This window comes from Nicotiana tabacum, chromosome 17, assembly GCF_000715075.1.
Source record: "Nicotiana tabacum cultivar K326 chromosome 17, ASM71507v2, whole genome shotgun sequence".
Taxonomy (NCBI): domain Eukaryota; kingdom Viridiplantae; phylum Streptophyta; class Magnoliopsida; order Solanales; family Solanaceae; genus Nicotiana; species Nicotiana tabacum.
Genome location: NC_134096.1, coordinates 105,476,196 through 105,499,426, shown reverse-complemented (window position 1 = coordinate 105,499,426; position 23,231 = coordinate 105,476,196). Strand labels below are relative to the sequence as shown.

General features: G+C 35.4%; 2 protein-coding genes across 4 annotated transcripts; one reads left to right on the top strand and one right to left on the bottom strand.

Moving 5' to 3' along the window:
* The first annotated feature begins 409 nt into the window (after window positions 1-409).
* LOC107805165 (arogenate dehydratase/prephenate dehydratase 1, chloroplastic) lies at window positions 410-8,035 on the top strand. Its single transcript, XM_016629158.2, has 11 exons — window positions 410-1,259; window positions 2,065-2,132; window positions 2,232-2,324; window positions 2,403-2,603; window positions 2,820-2,900; window positions 2,966-3,061; window positions 5,140-5,217; window positions 5,299-5,388; window positions 5,467-5,534; window positions 6,885-6,966; window positions 7,542-8,035. The coding sequence occupies exons 1-11, from the start codon at window positions 974-976 to the stop codon at window positions 7,596-7,598; spliced, it is 1,200 nt and encodes a 399-aa protein (XP_016484644.1). The 5' UTR covers window positions 410-973; the 3' UTR covers window positions 7,599-8,035.
* Window positions 8,036-8,447: 412 nt separating this feature from the next.
* Window positions 8,448-11,844, bottom strand: LOC107805164 (lactoylglutathione lyase GLX1). Of its 3 annotated transcripts, none has more exons than XM_075234782.1 (8): window positions 11,704-11,844; window positions 10,733-10,854; window positions 10,513-10,637; window positions 9,963-10,027; window positions 9,671-9,883; window positions 9,132-9,179; window positions 8,787-9,047; window positions 8,448-8,678 (listed from the first exon to the last, which is right to left on the bottom strand). In XM_075234782.1, the coding sequence occupies exons 2-8, from the start codon at window positions 10,849-10,851 to the stop codon at window positions 8,628-8,630; spliced, it is 882 nt and encodes a 293-aa protein (XP_075090883.1). In that variant the 5' UTR covers window positions 10,852-10,854; window positions 11,704-11,844; the 3' UTR covers window positions 8,448-8,627. The 3 variants fall into 3 exon arrangements, with proteins under 3 accessions (XP_075090883.1, XP_075090884.1, XP_075090885.1); XM_075234783.1 differs by having other exon boundaries at window positions 10,733-10,857; window positions 11,704-11,836; XM_075234784.1 differs by lacking the exon at window positions 11,704-11,844 and adding an exon at window positions 11,573-11,614.
* Between the last annotated feature and the right edge of the window lie 11,387 nt (window positions 11,845-23,231).

Here is a 23,231-nt window from a genome sequence, read left to right as displayed (position 1 = left end):
ATATAAAAATAATATTCTCTTTTGAAGGAAAAAAATGGAGGAATGATTGGAGTAAGTTATCCCCAAATAGGGAAATCCCCATTTTGGAAGTAAAGTTGGAGATGCCCTTAGTAGATTTGTCACAAGTTACAACCACATAGGTGAATTTGGCTTAGCATCTTCCAACCTCCACCAAATTTCTAAAGTAAAACCACCAACCAAACCACTATTTTTTTAACACAACAATAGTAGTAGCAGTTTAAAATAAGAAAATTATGGATTGAATGCGTTCTAATGCAAGAGTAGCATTCAACTGATCTTTTTCGTTATTGGCCTTAGCTATTTTCTGCATTTCTTTTATTTGTTTCCATATGGCTTTAAATTAAGAAATGTTGGTACATAAATACATACCAAAATTGAAAGCCTCGACGCTGCTGGCAAAAGGCTTGCTCTAGTGGTAGAATATTTTCATAATCAACCAATTGATAAAGTGTGAACAAAAATATATCTTATCAGTATCCAACTGTTTTAAATAATAACTGCCTTATTATAAACAAATTATCTTTATTTGATTTCTAAGAAATCTGATACTACTATAAAAGTTTTTGAGCAATATATAAAATATGAGCTCCGTTTAACCTTAGGACTGCGTAAATGCAGAGGTTTTTTCATTCAACTGGTTTTCCAATGTAGGCCGTCTCCTTTTCAAGACTCTGTTACAACCATTGAAAACGTGTAGCCAACATTCTTCTTACCTACCTCTCCACCATTTCTACATTTTTTTCTCCTCAGTTTCCCAAGAATCTGTCTCCTCAGAATTATAGTAGTATTCATTTAGACCATTCTTAACTGAGACAAATTCATAGAAAAATTCAAGAAACTAAATAAGACAACATAAGACACTTGTCTTATCTTTGTGTCACATTAGTCTGATGTGTCTGAATTTGTGTGCTGATTTTTCACCACATTGGGAGTGGTACTACACTGAAACACCATGGCTTTGAAAACTGTGCCAATTTGGGCCTGTGGTACCAATCAGCAGCATTGTTGTACTTATCCTAAATCTTTGAAATTGGGTTTTCCAGATTATGGGTCTAGGCTTTCTGGGTCAAATTTCTTGAATGTCAGGCCCTTTAGGAAATGGGAATGTTTGGTTTTGTTGACTGAGAGAGCTATCACTCCTGTGGAAGATGAGGAGCCATTAACTTCTCCTGCTGGTGCTGAAGACACACAGATCACTCACTCCAAAAGATTTCACAAGGATTTACAATCTTTACCAAGTTAGTTTTTTCATTTTATTTTAATGTTGGGTAATTTAGTATTGTGTGATTCAGAATTTCTTGCCTTTAGTGATTTGAGACAAATTCAGAATAAAAATGAAGTCTTTTTAGAGGGGAGTATTACTTTTTTGGGTTCTACAGTTGGTGGGATTGTCACAGAATGAGAATAGACTTGGGGGGTTCTTTTTGAATGGTAAAAAAGGAGGTGTTTGTTGTGATTAAATGTTAGAATTGGATGAAAAAGATTGATCTTTGCATAAAGTTGGAACCTTTTGTCAGTCCATGTCATTTTCTTAACAGATCCAATTATGTCAAAGACCATGTTTACCTTAGTGCCATTTTTGTGTCCTTATTGTGTTTTCTTCCTGTACCATGAATTTGACATTTCTCCTTAATTATATGACCTTATATTTTCAGCAGCCACAAAAAAGTTATTTAAGTTAGAAGGAAATATAACTTCAATTTGTTGCCTCTGTTGACAGTGAACAAGAAAAAAAATGTTTGGTAGAACATATTCATTCACCATGATGTAGACGATGTGTGGATTTCTATAGATGTCTTTTCAGATTTCATTTACTCCATATTATCATGGAAGCTACATCTGAAATGCAGGCAATAACCTCTTTCAATAATGGGTTAATGTAATGTACACTTTGTCATGGATGAAAATGTCAAGAAATCATTTGGCTACTAAATAGTCCGACGCGCTAAATTTTTATCAAATTCAATTCTTGTGTTCATGGGATTATTCAGTTCCTTCCATATTTATCTAAATCATGACGCACAATATTGTTTTTTATTTCAGAACCCTTATCTGCAACTGGTCCTTCCTGTGGTCAGGGTGATGGTTCAAAGGTGCGAGTTGCCTATCAGGTAGACAGCAAGTCAGCAAGGGCCTCCATTCTCTTTAACTTTTTAATTTTATTCTTAAGTGAGATTCCTCTTAAATTAATCCTTCTTTGTCTAACGTAGGGAATTCCAGGTGCATATAGTGAGGCGGCTGCACTTAAAGCATACCCGAAATGTGAAACTGTACCATGTGACCAGTTTGAGGCTGCATTTAAGGTATTTGTGTTATTCAACCAAAGTGATTTTGTTCCCGCAGTTTGTCACACCTTTATAGTATTAGTTCTCATTTCTCAGGCAGTTGAGTTGTGGTTAGTAGACAAAGCTGTACTCCCAATTGAAAACTCAGTTGGTGGGAGCATCCACCGTAACTACGATCTACTCCTTCGGCATAGGCTGCATATTGTGGGAGAAGTGCAGTTGGTTGTTAACCACTGCCTTTTGGGGTTGCCAGGAGTCAGGAAAGAGGAACTAAAGCGCGTCGTGAGCCACCCTCAGGTAATTTTTTCATTTCATTATTCAGAAGAATCTCTTTTTTCTCCTCATTAATTGTGGGAAGATATAGAAATATTGGATTAGCTTTTGGGGTTAAGTTAGACCCAAGTTCTTTTTCTTTTTATATAAGAAAACAGTAACTTCCTTTAGTTTCGCACATTGAATATCTGCTTCCATTTCTATTTAGTAAACGTTAATACAACCAGTAATTTCTTTCAGGCACTTGAACAATGCAACATTATGTTAAATAAGTTAGGTGTTACAAGGGTCAATGGTGATGATACTGCCAGTGCTGCTCAGGTACACCTTAAATTCTCACTCATTCTCAGCGGTTTGTGTTTCCACATTATTTGACACCTGGACAGATTGTGGCATCTGAAGGGACGAGAGATACTGGAGCAGTTGCAAGTGCTCGAGCTGCAGAGATTTATGGGCTCAGCATTCTTGCAGAAAGAATTCAGGTAAGGATTTTGCATTTCTGAGGTTTTCCTTCTGTATTTACTCTTTACTGCATGTCATCTTTGTATCTTTTGAAATTGCATTTGATTTTCTTTTTAGTAATTTAGGTCTTGAGCCACATTCGCTGCCAGTCTGGGCACCTCATGACTTGAATATATGAATATCCAGTGTGTTTATATGTCCATAAAATAAGAGCATCTGCTTAGACTGCATGTCGACCAATAACTCTCTTGAGGATTTTGGCTGACCTTCGATGATGTGACACAACTCCAGAATGTTGAGACTTAAGGGTTTAGATTTGCTGGAGCATGGGATGTTTTCCTGGTTCATGAATTCACCAATTCCTGGAGGGTTTAGAGGTTTCCTACAGAAAAAGAAGATTGTGAAAATTTTACAAGTTTTTTTATTTATAGTTCTCGTTAATTGCACCCATCTTTTTGCTTGATTTATGTGTGGAATGACAAGACTCCACCATGGGGATTGATAGTTCCCTTTCATCTTTTATCTCAAATTGCCAGAAGGGTCAGAGGAAGTTATTTCCTTTGTTAAGCGATGTAAGCCTAATTGCTAAGTGGTTCATTTTGGTAAAGTTATACGTTACTCTAAAAGTGTGAGACAGGATATTGCTCGTATTTGATCTTTCTTTTTTCCTCATTGTAGTTATCCCTATGAAGGGGAGCTTTGGAACAACGGTAAAGTTGTCTCCGTCTGACCTATAGGTCATGGGTTCGAGCTGTGGAATCAGCCACTCATGCTTGCATCAGGGTAGGCTGCCTACATCACATCCCATTGGGTGCGGCCCTTCCCGGACCCTGCGTGAACGCGGGATGCTTCGTGCAACGAGCTACTCTCTTGTAGTTATCCCTATCTAAGAAGTACTGTAAATAATGTTGTTGACAGAAGATATAGTTTGCACACTTCTTATTAGCCCTTCAATTCTTGTCTCTATCTTCACATGGAACCATATGAAACTTAAGGAGTAAAAGCTAGCAATATGGACAGAATTGATTAGTGAAGAAACAGATCATGTAACGAGCAAGAAATACATTTCCTATAAGAAGTTTGCATGCACGTCAAAATGAGGATGCATCTGTTTCATTTTGGTAATCTGGGAAAAGAAGGAATGAACTTTCAGAGGCAGTTCTGGTTGTGAACCTTGTCTGCTAAAACATTTCATCTCCATTGGTGTTTGGGCACAACTCCAGATAAATTAGGAGTATGGTAAATGGCCAGCATCAAAATAGTTAAACTACGAAGATGGTGTTTTGGGGTGTGGCGAGGTTATTCAAGGATAATTCTTCCTTGTCAACGCTCAGCATCAATATATGCATTTTTGTTGCAGATAGTAATGCTTCTAGGTTTGAGTTCAAACCTCGTGGCTGTCTTTGAAACTTTTGAGCTTCATATCTTGCTCTATGAACCGCCACACCCATGTCGATTTCTCCAAATATTCAAGTCATATCCCAGCACCCGTCGATGAAGTTGAATAGTAACTAGTAAACTCTGGATAATTAATCAAAAATAGAAAGTCAAGTCATAATTACACAATAATCATTGGTCATTTAACTTAATTAAATAGAAGTCGAGTCAAATTACATTGTTGACTGAAGATATTAAGTAGTAATTTTTCAACAAAAAAATGTGCCGACATACACCTCTGAATCCTAATATTCATGTGATGACGAATCAGGTCTCTAGATCCGCACTAGGGTCGGATACCTACCCCTGTATCTAGAGGCGATTCCAGTATTTAAATTTAATGGGTCCAATCTTGCACCGAACTCATTGTACTGTTAAAATTATGGGTTCGACAACATTTGTTGAGATATATGTGCCTGTATCTAAGAACATAGTTATCAAGGCAGTCCGTGGCCTACTTGTACTCGACGGTAGAAGATGTTTAATTATTTAAATCTTTTGTCTGCTTTTAGCATCTTTATCACAATTACATGCAAATTATTCTACCCTCTTGACTAAGCAGATCCAGCTAAAAACTGCAAAGCTATATGTCAGATATATTTGCTGCAGTCTGCTGTAAAACTTCAGTAATATGAGTTTATTTGAATGACCCACTAACCAGGATGATCAAGATAATATCACTAGATTTCTGATACTAGCAAGGGAGCCCATAATTCCAGGAACTGATAGGCCATATAAGGTAATATCATATTTCTTATTCATCCAACTTATTAGTTTATGCAAATAATTGATATTCCCTTTTACATTCCCCAACATCTAGACTAGCATTGTCTTCACTCTGGAAGAAGGGCCTGGAGTTCTATTCAAGGCCTTAGCGGTTTTTGCTCTGCGAGAGATCAATTTATCGAAGGTATTTCCTTGGAAATGCTTCTGTAGTTCCCTTCTCTGGTTAAAGGCTCTGAGATATGTTTTTGTTGCATTCATACAGATTGAGAGCCGGCCTCAAAAGAAGCGCCCGTTAAGGGTAGTAGATGACTCCAATAAAGGAAGTGCCAAGTGAGTAATAAAACTGTTTATTGCGCTAAGCAATTGGAATAGTAACTGACTGAAACCACGTCTGCTCTGTTTGATTTATCTTTCCCACTCTGGATATCTTCCAATTATAATTCTTGGCTTCCATTAATATAATTTGTTATCTCAATTCAGTTAGGAATTTTGAGAAATGTAAGCTTGAACTCCCAGTATATGAGTTTCACAAACTATAGCTAATCGCAAACCCAAGTAGAGGAGGGTAACGGTGGGCTAAAAGCCAGTGTAAAAATAGATTAACTATGATAAATCCTTTTTTATTGAATTTGTGAATAGAATTGAATTGCTATAAAGTGTTCATATAGCCGACTCCTACTAGTTTGGGATTGAGTGTAGTTGATGGATTGATATAATAGTTCTCTTGAGATTTTGGATTTACACCCACAGCTTTTGCTAATTTCTTCCTAAAGGGAAAAATGGTTTCGTAAAAATCATCTTTTTTCAATTGCAATTTTGGAAAGAAGAAAAAAGACGAGATGTTTTAAGGTTGCATTTGATCAGTCGTCTCCCTCCCACAATAAATTCCTTATTGTGACCTTGTCCCACTCCATGCCCCATAGCCCTTTTTCAAGGTTGTGGAGTAGTGAAGCATGTAGGTAAAACAGCATAATTTGGAGGAAAGATGAATCTCCAAGCGAGTAAACTTAGTCCTTGCCTCTGGTATATGTTTAATATGCCACTATAGCGCTCCTTGATACATGGTGTATTTGCTTCTAATTTCTGGTGGTCAAATTGTTAAAGGCACATTGTTAGATATACTGCTTCATAAGCAGTTCAAGTGCCTAAAGCTTATCCAGAAACCAAAAAACGAAAGAAAGAGAAATAGTTCAATTGCCTTGAAAAAAAATGGAATCGCAGGAGTCATTCAGTTGGCTGTGTTTGTTTGTCCTTTTCATTTTGCCAGGGAAGAGAAGGGTGGAATTGGAAGTTTAGAATTTGTGTTCTTCCTTATTTAATTTTCATGGAAGAAGCAAAAGTTGAGGATTTCTGCAGCCAAGAATGTGACTTTTTCTAGTCCCTCATGACTTCCTTTTCAAACCATATATTTATTTCGTAATACTCCCTTCCATCGATTATCATCTTTTCCTTCCCCACATTTCCAAACCATAAATGTGTATGTTAAGTCATAGCATGATTGAGTAACATCCAACAGCTCCAGTCCTTTAACTTTCTGACTGAAGCAACCAGTGCCCGGATGATCCTTTACATTTACATACCGACACATGTTGCTTCATTCTCTTCTCATGGCTAGGGTACATTTTAACTAGGCATGTGTCTTGTCGTGGAGTGTGAGAAAGTGACTAAAATTGATGGCAGGTACTTTGACTACCTCTTTTACATTGACTTTGAAGCATCGATGGCAGAACCTCGTGCTCAATATGCTCTTGGTCATCTTCAGGTCAGTACATCTGTCTCTTATAGGACCCCTCAGACAGTAGACAGGCTGCTAAGGTGGCTCTATTACCATCTACATGTGTTCTCTTGTTGCTGTTGAAATTGCTGTCTTGTGCCACCTGCTCGTCACTTGATCCTCTAACTGCACTTACTATTTTGGTAATATCATCATGTATTCATGTTAATGTCTGAAAATGCGAGAGAAATTTTGCCTTCTTGCCTTGCTTGTGTGTAGAGTTTTGGGTAACAGAACTAAGAACATCATGTGCTTTTTCTTTGGTCATCTCCTTCTGTTCCTTCACGTGCCAAAGAAACTTATATATGTGTGTGTGTACATACGTACAGACATACACACATATATACATACAAATAATATATTCTCCTACTAAGACGGGCTTAATAGGCATTGCGGATGCATATAGCCAACCCTAAACTCGCTTGGGATTGAGGCATAATATTGTTGTCTTTCCTTCTATTTTATATGTTCTTTCTCTCTTTGCAGCTGTATATATTGGGTATGCCATGCTTGCAGGATTTGAGCACCACATTTCTAAATATATTAACATTTCTTTTATACAGGAATTTGCGAGATTCATTCGAGTTCTTGGCTGCTATCCCATGGACACAGTTCTATAATTGGTTGCCTTCCAAAAGTATGTTATATTGGGAGATTCAACTTGCAAAGGAGTTTCCCAACTTCAAAATGTTGTATGTGTATTATCTGGTGGGAACTACCAATCCCATAGTTGTGCCTGCCCTGTGCTCTCATATTCTTTACATCTGCATTTTGAAAGATTTGTTGGTTCACTTCCCGCCCACCCCCTATTTTTCTGCAAGAGAATCTCAGGTGCAATTAATCATTGTAGGTCGTAGTGATTCAAATTTCCAAAAGAATTGTTGTTTATCTACCTCATTTGGAACTTTCCCTCTGCTGAGGAAAAAGGTGCACTTGCTAAATGTACCGAGAGACGAGATTCCAGTGCACTTGTGTTTTATACATCTTTTTAACTTCAATCCTTATATTTATCAAACACCCATATTATGTCTTAATAATATTCAAAGTTTTCCGTTGATCTCAACTGATAATTATTCAGAAACTTAATTCTACCACACTGCCCAATAGGACTGTTAAATTATCCCACCCCAGCCACCTTGCTTTGCTGATCAGTGTTCTAGGTCTGAAACTAGTGTTATAACAGACCTAATTGCTAACGGAAAGGTAAAAACCCATTGAATCAGAATACAGTAACATTTATTGTGTTGCCAGGTGTTGGAAAGGTAAAAACCCATTGAATTAGAATACAATAACATTTATTGTTATCACATCTAAATGTTAAGGTGTTGCAATTCTCTGCTCTTGCAGTAATCACGATACATCAGTCCCTGCCTGTGGGTATATCAGAAACTATACGTACTTGCTGATGGGATGATTTCATTCATTAGAGAAACTCAAAAGGAAGAGGGAGCACTACAACATACTCATAATAAGGCAAAGATGTCATATTTGTATTGTAACACACGAGAATGTCTCAGAAAAGTCCTTAAACATAGTTGATTACGGTGCTAAACCATCTGCATAAGTCTGCATGTGAAGATAACTACCACAGTTGACAATTTATTTATATCTAGTACTAGTAAAATACAACCAAGCATCTTCTTGACCAGTTACTTTGATGATTCCAGCTCCTTCAGAAAATCCTGATTATCTACCAGCACCTACACATAAACACACCATAGGCAAGGACACAGTAATGAGCTCATATCCCATTAAGATGCCTTGCAAAAGCACAGTAATGATACAGCGTATGGTAACCAGACACTTACAGTTTTCCAGCCATCTGGATCCAGAAAAGAAGTTATCTTAGTGTTGAGTCCAGGAATTGGTCCTGGCTGTCTAGTTATCTTTCCTCCGAGCTCTTGGGTAACAAGATTGACAACCTCGGCACTTTTGTAAACATCATCAGTGCTTATTGCAACCTGCGCATAAGCATTTCCTTTTGTGTACTCGGTCACACCATAGTTGTATGTCAACTCAAGTACAACCGTCTCGTGCTCTGGAGCATATCCCATCATAGCAATGGAATACTGCACAATCATAAAAGATAAGCGTCAGTCATATTGTATATGTAATCCGAGCTCCAAGGCTGGCAAGAGAATAATCAAACATGCCTTCTGCTCTGGTCTGTCAACTTTCTTCACCAGTTGCATCCCGAGTGCCTGCATTCAAAGACAAACTCTGTCAAATTACCACAAATTGCACACTACACTTGTAGATAAACAAATACATAAACATACATAATTATAATAACATGTTGACACTGAGTAACAACCTGACCTATATATCTTGAGCAACAAATACGAACACAATGCAATTATCCTCTTTCTGAATTGCTGTCATAGTGGGTGTAACTTGAACCAATTTAGGCCCGCATTGTTTAAGCTTAAAGAAAAGTAAGGATTTATCCCACCAAACGTGTCTAACCCAATGCTATTCACAATTTGACTATGGGATCAATTTTTTTTATTGTATTGCCTTTACTGTATTGTGTAAACTAGAAATGAGATAAATGCATGTCCACAAAAGTGGCAAGCATTCTCTTTTTCTTCACAGTTCATGCTAGAAATTTCTGTATGAAGTTTGCATTTGGAAAATCCAGGATATACACGAGAATATCTGTAAAGAGCAAATATAAGTAAGAAAAGGTCACCTTTTCGTAGAATTTGATGGAGCGCTCAAGATCACCCACACGAAGCATCACTTGGCAAAGTGGTTCAGGAGTAGACGCTCGCTGGAGGATTTCGAAGAGGTAGCCATCAGGATCTTTGACAAAAGCAATAACAGTAGATCCACCCTTGACAGGACCAGGCTCCCTTGTGACAGTTCCACCCTTGGCCTTTATCTCCTCAACCAGTTTGTAAACCTTAAGAAAAGAAGCAAAGATAGCAAATTTAGAAGCAATAAATGGTGCCACGTGATTTTGCTAACAAAAAAGCACTTACATCTGGTGTTGCAATAGCAAAATGCCCAAAGCCAGTTCCAATGTCGTACTTATCAACTCCATAATCTGTATAATTCTATCTATGTCAGATTTGAAATTACACTTCAAGATACAGTATATAGTTCAATTTTTGATGTGGGATAATCAGTAAACTATTTAAAATATATGCTCCTTAACCAACTAATGCACCTTTGGTTCAGTAAATCAAGTCCTCTCCTGGTATCCCCTTCTCCAAGAGGCTCCCTATTGGAGGAACTGTAAGCTAAGTATCTCATACTTTATCCTCTAATCCCCCACCCCACCCAAAAAGAGAAAAAAGAAAAATCAGATAACAAAGCAAGAATAACAATCCCTGTAATCTTCAGGGAAGGAGTTTTAAGATGAGAGACTAAATCTCAAAGCTCACATTGTCTTCAGAAGCTGGTCACATGGTGAAGTCCGTAGAGATGGCCAACCTCCTTTTTTTTTCTTTTCTTTTATGAACTAGACAGGGGCTATATCTAGAATTAAGAATCCATAAGTAAGCAGACATACAAAAGCTTTTAACTTACTATATGTCAACTCCACCACAAACTGAGACTCTTCAGGGCCAAAACCAAGAAAAGCATTGGAGTATTTCTCCTCTGGGATATCTCTCTTCCTCAACAATTTCATCCCAAAACATTCTGTGTAAAACCTAGAAAAGAAGAAGAAAAAAAAGATTCCACTATTATCTTATCACAAAAACAAGATCAACACTTGTAAAGGATCTCATTATGTCGAACCACATACTTGATGGTACGATCAAGGTCACCGACGCGATACACGGCATGCAAGATCCGGCGCTTATCTTTCTTTGGCCACTCCAATAACTCATTACTTGGGACAGCTGGTGCACTAGCTTCCGCCATGTTCTACTTCAATGACAATAACAGATACTTCAATGAATCTCAAGATACATAACAAAAACATAAATCATACAAAAGTATTCAGTAATTTTTATCACAAAACCCCTACATGACATAAATGATGACTTAGAAGAACTCAATCACACAGTCCAAACATTAAACAAAGCCCTTAATTTTAAAAAGTGGAAACTCCCACCCACCCTCATTCGAACAATTTGTTGTTGATAAAATCATATGTTTAAGTTGATCGATATTTGAGATTTCATTCCTTTTTATGACGGTAGCATCCTGCCAGCTTACGCGCACCAGGACTATTCCACTGGCTGGCTACCTGCTACTCCCACTAATACAAAACTCTGCCCGTCAAGGCTGAGGACGTGAGAAATGGCCTAGTAATTTTTTGCCTCCACTGGGATTTGAATTCATTTGTAAAATATCAAAAAGTTGATAATATCACAAACAAAAAAGACAAACTACGATAACTTCTGCTCAGCTCCATCAACACTATTATCTCTTCTTATCCTGTTTCACCCAAAAATTAGAAATCCCTCCTTTCATTTCTTTCTTTCCTCACTTGAAACAATATCAGCTGACACCGACAAGCAAATCTAGCATTTTTCAAGCTTAATTTACAACATTCAAATGCTAAATCAACATTTGTTTATTTGCTACAATTTTGTATCGCATTAATAAAATATTATCAACAATTAAAGAAAAATTCAACCTTTATAGTAGTTTTCAAGTAATTTCTAAATATGAAAGGATTCACACTGCAATCAAGAAATGAAGAGCATAAAAAAAAACCTAAACTTGAAGAAAAAATGTATAGAGATATGAGAGAAAGGGAAGTGTTACCAGATTGAGACAGAGAGTGACTACTGGTTGAGTGAAGATTCCAATTGAACAACCTAGACACAAGACGATGGTTCTAATTTATACTACTGAAAAGTTGATGAAAGCAGAGTGCTAGAGTGACATGTAGTTACGCATTTTCTTCGTGACCGATAACATTTAGCGGCACGATTAGGACCGAATACGAAACGTGGATTGATAAAAGGCGTCGGTTTTCTGTCACGTGATTTTAACATCTACTACTTCTGTGACGTGGCAGCACATTTGTCGTGACTTAATTTTTTGGTGAGAGAAAGGGGATGTGCTTCCACTTTCCTCCCTTTTTTTTTTACTCTCAACTTTAAGGGTTTTTTTGGTACAAAGTAAAATATTTTCATGAAAAATGAGTGGTTTTATCACTTATTTTTCTTGTTTGGTTAGTGAGTAGAAAATATTTTTCGTATTTGGTTAAAGAGTAGAAAATATTTTTGTATGGTACTCTCCTCACCCCTCTTTCCCAAGTCCACATGTTTCCTTGCTCCTCCCCCTTCCCAAAACTCAACGTTATCAGGACTCTATTTTCTTCAAGAATTTAATTATTCTTCTAAAAATTCATACAAACCCAAAGGAATTAATGTGATATATTACTTTTTTACGCAAAAACAACGTTGAAATTGGTGCTCCATAGCTAAAAAGAAAATACTCTTTTTTTGGTTGAAAAAAAAGTACTCTTTCTACAACATGAAAATAAAGTATTCATTTTATTGAAATAAAAGCAAATACTTTTTTTTACATCATGAAAAGAAAATACTCATCTTGTTGAAATGAAATAAAATGTCTTTTCTACATTATGAAAAGAAAATACTTTTTACTTCATCATTTTGTTGAAATAAAAGAAAATATTTTTTCTACATCATGAAAAGAAAGTAATTTTTTTGTTAAAAAGAAAAAAAATACTTTTTTATATCATGAAAAAAAATACTCATTTGTTGAAAAGAAAAAAAAATCTATCTATAATATGAAAAGAAAGTCTATTAATAATATTTTATTAATGTTGTAGTTTGGATGAAATTTAACTTTAGAATTACAAGAACTATGATACAAATTAGATAAGGAATGGGGTGGGAGTTGGGTATGAGAAAGGGAAGAGAGAGAAGATGAACAAATGAAAGGTATTGCTTTAGACTATTATTTGCTTACATGAAAAAGAAAATACACGTGTTAATTAATATATTATTCGTTCATTTGTCATGTATGTGGCATTTGGACCTCATGCACAAAGTCTAACATACATAGGTGTTTAAAAATTACACTTTGGACGAGTTCAAGTGTTTATCTGATCACCCCATAAGTTTATATATTTATTTTACAAAACGTGCCAAGTTTAATGGGCTATCTAAGATTTTGGCCTTTAACTTATAAACTATATTTTAAAAGTCAATCCAACAACATATCTAATACGAAACAAATACGAAGCTTTGTTTTCCTTCACAGAGTTAAGGGGAGTTAAATCTAGCAATGAAGAGGTTAATAAAATTCGAGTTCATACATTGTGGTGTTTAAATTGGGATGCTTTTAACTTACTAATCCGATTTTTTGTTTGGAAATTGATGTATTTCAAGTCAAAAGAAATATTAATGAAGTCATAATTTAGAAAATGTTTAAATTTTTAAACTTAGTAAGAGAATATTGGATAATATTTCATTGGATATCATAGTTAATTATAAGATAGTTACATACCTTATTAGCGTAATGAATAATTTCTAACACGGTCTAATACTCCTCTACATGTATTAATCAATACGTATTTTCTTTTTGAAAAGCATTATGAATGAATAGTGAATCTCTCACTCGCCGGTTTAACTTTACTTATTGGCTGCTCAGATCGAATCCAAATCTTGATTTCCAGGCCATGATTTTCCTTAATTGCCATTAAGAAAGTTAACATCTTTTTGTTTTTACTACTACTGTCTTCTTTAAATTTTTTCCGTAACCACTTTTTGGTTTAAAAAAGGAGAACTTTCTGCATACATAATCTCTATAACCCCTCAAATCAATCGTTTAATAAACCAACCATATCAGTGGAGCAAATGAAGTCATATAATTTTGGAAAACGTCATGATCACTATAAACAAAGAAAATTGAAAAGGAAGGTGGAGAGAATATACTCTTATCTCATGATCTTTGCAGAGACTGTTGACCACCACCACGATTAGCTTTCTTACTTGTTGGTTAAACAAACGAATTATTCTCCTAATAATTTTGACAGGGTCATTCTCTTTCATATAATAATAGGAATGAGTAAATTCGTAATATTTCACGACATATTCTGTGTATATTTTGTATTTAGTAATAGCATATTTGCTTACCATGTGAAGACTGAAGATATATATATAATTACTTACCGTATTATGCATAGTGAGGAGTTTCTTGCGTATTGTCATTTATTGGAGATAATCTTTACTCTTTTCTGGTATCACAGCAAAATTTCAGAATGAAATTGACATGTCAATCACTTGTTAGCGTCCACATTTAAAATGTGTGTGTATATCATATGGACTGTACATTAGTTCTAGCTCTAGACAAAATATCTAACCACATTTTAACTCAAATGTTTTTATCATGTAGACTGTACATTGTTTTTGTGTATTATCTGATATAGATAAGAAATGATACTCTGATTTATATATGGGATTATTCGGTTTATGAAATCTTGTGGAATTATTAATATAAGTAGGAAAAAAACATCACTGGTGTGTTTAATATGTAGGAAAATATTTTTCACTAAAAATGTTTTCTTCAATAAGTGAAGAACGAGTTGAATTAATGGCCATCAACTTTAGAATTATGGGCCATCTTCAAGTTCTTGTTTGAAAAAGAAAATGGAGAAAAGCTATCGTCGCATAAATTATCACCTTTTCGACCACATTTTACCTGGACTTGTGCATAGCTTTAATTCCTTTTTATTGAGGATAGGCAACAATACCTTAAGATTAAACATATAATGGGCACTGCCTAATAAATGCCCCAAGTCCCTAACCCATTAAAAATATCAACCATTAATCAATATCAGAAGTAGAAATTTGAACTTTATTTAAAATCAACACATTTGTTAGGTGTATTCAAGCAGGTGCAAAGTGATTCGGACCTGTGAACCAAAATACATAAGACCAAATCTAGGAGGAAGTAGCTGTTATAGATTAAGAAGTGTGTAGTCAACAAAGAAAATTGAAATGAAGTACGAACCAGTTTGAAGTGATTGGGCCATGGGCCCATAACCCCAAGATTTTGGACCAAATAAGCCTCATATGTTTGAACCACTAATGACTAAACTAGGGTCCTAGACCGCACAAAATAGAGAAAAACTCAGGAGGAGGAACTAAACCATAGTGCAACATGTTAGATTGAAGCTCAGTGAGCTATGGCAGAATTAGTGATAGAAAACCCTAGAAGGGTCGGGAGAAAGACGAGATGATGTGTGGAAGAATAAAACCATCTGATCTTTATTATTTCACTAAAGGAGTATTTATATTTACAGAGAAAAAATAAAAAAATACAACTAATACAGTATTACAAGTAATTGGTAAAAGAGAAGGAAAGTGGGTCGGGTCACACTGTTGGGCCAGCTCTGTGTGTGGCTAAGTTTTCATTGTGGGCTCCAACACTCCCCCCTCCCCCCCAAAGCTTGAGGGTGAAGAAATACCAAGCTTGCAAAGAATACCATAATGCAACTGACTGGGCAAGGCCTTAGTCATAATATAAGCCAGTTGACCTGCAGTGGAAACAAAATGTAAGGTAATAAGACCGGCAGTGATGCATTCACACATATAATGACAATGAATCTCGATATGTTTGGTGCATTCATGGAAAATATGATTCTTGGCTATGCGGAGTGCGGCCTGACTGTCGCAATAGACAGGGACATGGTTGGAGATAGCCAAACCAAGATCACCTAGTAGTCAGACCAACCAAGCAACCTCTGCAGCCAGTTTTCTCAAGGCCCTATACTCAACCTTTGTTTCTTACTTTTCCAAGATACAGGACTGCCACCAAGAGTGATATAAAATCCACTCACAAACTTGCGAGAGATTGCGCAATAACCCCAATCAAAATCAGAAAATCCCACAAGAGACATATCATCAGAACTAGAGAGCAAAATACCTTGAGCAGGGTCATGTAAAAGATATCTGAGAACATGAATAGCAGCCATCATATGAGGGACCTGGGGCTTCTGAAGGAACTGGCTGAGATGTTGTACAGAAAAGAAAATGGCAGGTCTTGTGTGTTGTAAGAAATTAAGCTTCCCAATCAGTCTTCTGTATGTACTTGAACTCTTGAAGAAGGTCAGTGGAGAAGTGATGACAATTGAACTCTTGAAGAAGGTCAGTGGTGTATTTGTGTTGACTCATCAAGTACCGTTGGGGTGCTGGGAAATTTCCAAACCCAGAAAATAATGAACCAAACCTAGATCCGTGATTTTAAATTGAGTGTCCAAGAACAGTCTCAAAGAATTCAATTCAGAACTGTCATTACAGCCAGCAAAATATCATCAACATACACTGCTAAGACAACCAGAGAACCAGAGGAAGACTTTGTGAATAGAGAATAGTCATTGAGACTGGAAATATAGCCACTGGAGTGCAGAGGTTCATACAGTTTAGAAAACCACTATCTAGAAGACTGCTTGAGGCCATATAAAGACTTCTTGAGCCTGCAGACCAAATGAGGAGATTCAGAGGTAGAGGAGACATCCATTCCAGGTGGAATATTCATATAGACTTCCTCATGAAGGTTATCATGAAGAAATACATTGTTAACATCTAACCAAAAAACAGTCCAACATCTCTTCACAGCTAAGGTCAGGAGACATTTGATGGTTGTTAGCTTGACAACAAGGGAAAATGTCTCAGTGAAGTCAATACCTTCTCTCAGAGTATCACCCTTGATAACAAGCCTTGCTTTATACCTTTCAATAGAACCATCTGCCCTCTGTTTAATCTTGTAAACCCACTTACAAGGGATGGCCTTTGTGAGGGGAAGGGGGACAGTGTCCCAAGTTTGATTGGACTCAAGAGCCTGAAATTCCTTTAGCATTGCCTCTTGTCAGGCAGGATGAGAAGCTGCCTGCTGCTAATATTGAGGCTCATGCACATGCAACTCAGTTTGGGGCACCTTAGATACTGCAGAAACATGAATATGTGGAAGGATAGAATTGCAGATATAGTCCTTGAGGTATGATGGTTAAGTAACAAGTCTGGTGGACTTCCTGATAACAGGAGCAGGTGGAGAAGGTTGAGTAGCATAATGTGAAGGAAATTGAGGGACAAAAGTAGAAGGAGAGGGAGAGGAATGAGGAGAGGTGACAAGAAGAGAAGAGAGACCAGATACAAAAAGAGCATCTGTTGTAGCAGTAGTTGTAGGAGGAGATCTACGAAAGGTGGAAAGGAAGAGGAAGTGACAGTGGAGGAATCTGTTGAACCATAAGGAAAAATATGTTCATGAAATACTACATCCCTAGAGTAGAAAATAGATGAGGTGGAGAGGTTTAGAAGTTTGTAACTTTTTTTGCCACAGTGGTACCCCAAGAAAAGGCTATGTATGCCTCTAGATTGGAATTTTTGCCCGCCAAACTTGGGGGAAGTGGCAAAACATAAATAACCAAAGGACTTCAGATGAGTATAAGAAGGTGGATGGCCATATAATTTTTCAAAAGGAGAAATTTTGTTTAAGATAGTCAAAGACATTCTGTTAATTAAGTAGGTAGTAGTTAGAACTAAGGGTATTTATGGTTCGGTTTGGATCGGTTTTTCCCTAAAAAAAAACCAAATCAAGTGAGTCGGTTCTTCAAATATTAGAACCAAACCAAACCAATTCAGTTGGTTTTTTATCAATTTGGTTTTTCTTGGTTTTCGATTTTTTCGGTTATTTATCGGTTTTTCCTTAAATATGAGACATACACTACCAAACACATATTCCGAATACTATATTTTCAACGTAACACTATCAAACCAATTGCTCTTTGAAAAATCTATCATTTACCAAGATATAATGACGATAATTGAATCAAATAGTGATGAATAATTTAAGTACTCAATTAAAAATCGATTTTTTTAACATAAAATAAATTCTTGTACTTAGCAAAAGAAAACTACCAATAAAACTAGAATGTAAAGGCAAAGAATTAGATTATTATAATAGTAAAAAAATTAGAATAAAAATACAAACGACTAATATGTACCATAAAAGTTTAGAAACTTTATATGAAAATATACATATATATAGGTGTAATAATAAATTTAAATAGCTACTTCTAAAGTCGGTTTGGTTCGGTTTTTTTCGGTTATTTTTAATTAAAACCAAAACTAAACCAAATATGATCGGTTTTTAAAATTCAAAACCAAAACCAAAACAAACCTAAAAAGTATCAGTTTTTTTGATCGATTTGGTTCGGTTTTTCAGATTTTTATGAACACCCCTAGTTAGAACACAGTCACCCCATAATTTGAGAGGGAGTTTAGATTGGAAAAGAATGGCTCTAGATACTTCCAACAAGTATTTATGTTTCCTTTCCACAACTACATTTTATTGTGGGACGTGTGAAATAGTTGTTTAGTGTAAAATGCCCTGATTGGTAAAGAAAGTAACAGCCTCAGAACTACTACCAAGTTCATAGGCATTCAGACCTGAAGATTTGAGTTGAGGATCTAAAATGTACTTTAACCATAGAGGTAAAGGCTTTTAGGACAGAAAGAGCATTACTTTTACATGATAAAAGATGAGTCCTGTAGCCCTGCTATAGTCATCAACTAGGGACAAGAAGTATCTAAAGCCCTCTACAAGTTAAAATTCTTCCAAGTTCACAAATATCAGTGTGAACTAACTCTAACAATTTAGTTTTTCTTTCAACTTGGAAATGAGGTCTTTGTTGCCTATCCATTGGACAAACAGAATAAATAAAAGATTGTTTGGAAGAAATTTTATCAGATAGAAAAGGAATAGATGTCATTCTATGAAAAAGCATATATCCTAGCCTTTGATGCCAAAATAAATTTATTTTATTTATAACAGATGTCTGATTACATGGAAGAGTATTTGCAAAAAATGAAAGATTATCAGACTTATTACAAGAAACAGAATTGGAAAAAGAAGAAGACACACTTGGGATGAGAACAAATCAGCATCAGGATGCAGATAGTACAATCTCCCAGCAACCTTACCAATTACCAGTGGCCTCTTCATAAAAGGGCCCTGTAAAGAACAATTAACTTTGGTAAGAATGGCTATGCAATCCAACTGAGATTAATTAGTGTATAGAGATTAGGTTAAAATGAAAGGAAGGTACAAGAAGGACATTAAGCAAGGTTCTATCATGTCTGAGATGTAAAAACCAGTTGACAAAACCTTCACTTTATATCCATTAGGTAGAGTAACAAGAAAGAGTTTAGGTAAAGGCGCAAGGTTGTGAAGTAGATATTTATGTGGGGTCATGTGATTTGTTGCTCCCGAGTCTAATATCCAAGGATTTACACCTAACTGAGAGGATGTACATATATGAGAAGCAACAGAATCTACATCATAAGCAGTGAATAAATTTGCAAAATGTGTTAATTCAGATTCCTCAACAGGGAAATTATCAGAACCAACACCAGGAGATAGTTGGACTTGCTAGAATAAAGTCATCAGGTGATGGTACTGTTTCTTGGTGAAACCATGAGCAGAATTCTCAGTAGATGGTTGTAGAGAAATAGTAGACTGATTGGGTGGAATGTTAGACTAGACACATGAGGCTGATTTCTTGCCTTTGGTAAACTTAAAATCTGCAAGGAAATCATGTAGTCTGTAGCATTTCTCCACTGTGTGCCTAGGTTTCTTGCAATATTTATAAGAAACAGAAGAATTATTCTTCCTGAAATTAAAATTGATCCTTTGGGTGAAGTTTCTATTTGGAGGAGCTGAAGATGCAGAGAAAGAGGCAGACTCATTGGAGAAGTTTGGAATAGGGGTTTGAGTTTCTCTTTGGCTCTCATCTTGTTGTAAAAGAGAGTAAGCTTTTCTTATTAGTGGTAAAGGATTCATGATCATGATAACACTCTTCACAGTTGAGTAAGAGTTATTCAACCCATTTAGGAATTCAAAAAGTTGTTAATCTTCTATAAACTTGGGAAGAGCTCCACAAGAGCATATGAGACCTACATATGAGGAATTTAATTCATCCCAAAGACTCCTAAGTTTGGTAAAGTATGTGGCAATGTCAAATGACCCTTGGACAGTTGAACTGATTTTATTTGAAGGTATTTAGACCCATTTGATCGCCCAAATATTTCATTGATGTCAGTCCAAACCTCCTTTGCAGTCCTAAAGCACATAACACTAGTGGATATGTCTCTAGAAACAGAGTTGGTTATCCAAGACTTGACCATATCATTACACCTCTCCTAGTAAGAAAAATAGGGAGAGTTGGTAGGAGGTTGAGCAATTCTTCCATCTAATAGGCCTAGTTTGTTTTTAGCAGAAAGAGAAGTAATCATTCTACTTCTCCATAGTACAAACCCATGTCCATTGAATAGGACATGTACTAGTTGGCTACCCGGATTGTCTGACGGGTGCACGTAGAAAGGGTGAGAAGGTTCTAGTGTAAAGGGTGTGAAACCCTCAGGAGTGAAAACTGGAAGAGAGGCGAGGTTATCCACATGACTACCCATATTATCACCTAACTAAAGTCAACTAAAAGGAAACTACAATATATAACAGACAATCGGGCTTAAACTTGATAACATGCAAAATATTGCAGACATGAATTCTCATACGGTATAACCCCAAATCATATCAATATGGATCTCAAAGGTGAAATTAGAGTGATATTACTAGCCTTCTTCTAAAAATCCCGAAGAAGTAGGGTCTCGTATACACCGCAAACCCTAGCTTGAATTTACCCCTAAATTTGTCGAATCCATCACGAAACCAGAAATTTTCGCTGATGTAGACGATGCAGAGAGAGATTCCAGCATAAGCCCCAAAATTTTGGTCCAGTAGCAACAGATTCACTAACTCCTCGAGCTTTAACCAAAAACTGATTCCGGTGAAATCTTCAACCAATTTACCGTTGAAGATGAAGCTCACATCACGGGGGATCAGAATCCCCGCTCTGATACCATGTTAGATTGAAGCTCAGTAAGCTATGTCGGAATTAGTGATAGAAAACCCCATAAGGGTCGAGAGAAGAGAGAGAAAAACGAGATGATGTGTGGAAGAATAAAACTATATGTTCTTTATTATTTCACTAAAAGAGTATTTATATTTACAGGAAAAAAAATGAAAAAATACAACTAATACAAAATTACAAGTAATTGATAAAAGAGAAGAAAAATGGGCCAAGTCACACTGTTGGGCGAGCTGTGCATGTGGCTAAGTTTTCATTCTGGGCTCCAACATAACGTGCAAACCTAAAGCCTAGTATATTGATCAATCTATTCTACTTGTCTACTTGATATCCATTTCAAAGGCGAATGTAATTTGTTTTTGTTCTTTTACCCCTATTGAGAAATCATCAGTCGATAAGCAATTAAAATAAACTAAATGAACAATTTGCATTCAATTGTAACGAAACTCAATAATTCTAAAAGATAAGGGGTGATCATCATTGAGATAGTCGATTTTACTTGATTAAAGTTCTCAAATGATGGAAGGCTCTGCCTCTTTGATCATACAATGAACTTCAAAACTAATGAAGAGTTCAAAAGTTCCATCTTGATACAATTAACACATATTAAGTTGTTCAACGCAAAAAAAAAAAAAAAAATGAATTTACGACACACAGGAAGAAAGAGCAAGAGAGCTTACACGAACAGTTCTTTTTCCTACTAGTATTAATTTAGACTTATTAATGGCGGGTTTAATTGAATTTATAACTTTCGACGCGAAATAAAAATTTATATGAAAAATTCATTAAAATTACAAAAATAGTATATATGAACCCATAACTTCAAAAATATAATGGGTTCAATGGTAAAAACCTTAAGGGTCTGTTTGGAAAGCCACCGGGTAAATAAAATTGGTGCAATTACTAGGGATGGTAATTACACATCCTAGTAATTACGTAGTTGTGTAATTACGACGACCTGTTTGTTTGTCATAGTGTAATTACAGTGTAATTACAAGTTTACTGTTTGGTTGCACAAGTGTAATTACACAGTTAGATTAAATTTTAAATGAAGTAATTATCAAAACTTAAAAGTTAATATAATAAATGTATGCCTATAATTTTTTATAATTATAAATAATATTATATTTGGTATTTAAGATATATATTTTTTCGTGAATATACATTAATTAGCAATCATATATTTATAACTAATATTGTAAAAATAATATATATATATATATATATATATATATATATATATATATATATATTTTAATAACATTTAGTTTAGATACTTACAAAAACTATAAAAATACGTTTTGTAAGAATATCATGGAATTCATATTTGATAAATAAATTAATATTTATAAATATATGTCATAATATTATTCAAATGTTTGACAAAACTAATCTATCAATTCTAACTAAAAAATGAACAACATGCAATGTGAGCCAGTACTACTAAAACAAGTAAATTGGAACCATGAACATAATATTATATCAAAATTCAAAAAAACAAATAGTTTAACATATGTCAAATTCCGACATAATAATTGTAAGTTCCACTACAACTTAAGATTAGGAAACATAATAAGTTTATAACAAAATTCAACAACGAAATTTTACTTTAATTACATCACTCAGTATATGCCAAGTTTGTTAGTGACTCATTATTTCTAATATTATGAGGTGTAGTTTCAAAAAATAGAATAATAAAATAAATAAAAAATAAAATATAAGCAATTACATGGAATCACAAGAAGTAAGGGTAGAGAAATAAAAGATAAATAATGTACAAAGAAATTAAAAAGTAAAAATAAAATTTAAAAAGTAAAATAATAGAAATAAAAAGTTATAAAGAAAATAAATTAAAATAAAAACAAAAAAGAAAGAAACTAAAAAGCAACCTTGTAATTGCACAGTGTAATTAACACTAATTCTCACCTCCCTTTGAGAATTGGAGAGTGTAATTACACCCCTTCAATTACACTTAATTCCATGTCAAACAAATATGTCAGGCCGTGTAATTACACCCAATTACACCCAAAATCAATTCCTAGGCGGCTTTCCAAACATGCTCTATAAGATTAATCCATACAGTTTAAATTTTGAATCAGCCTCTATTTCTTGCGGAGTTGTAGGTCTCTTCATTTTTTTTCATGTTATATTGTGTGATGTGGTGTGGGCTTACCCTTTTTTTGTTTCTTTGTTACATTTTTCATTTCGCTTTTGATTTTAAAGCTACTATATATCAGGTTAAAGGTGAATATCAAGTTGAACAATCTTCTTCTCTAGCTGTTCACTGTGTGCGTCAAATAGCAAGCCCCCCCGCTCCCTCCCCAAATGGATTTCCAGAATTTATATATGAAATTAAAAGTGCTTTGTAGCCCTTCTGAAATTCAAAGGGGCA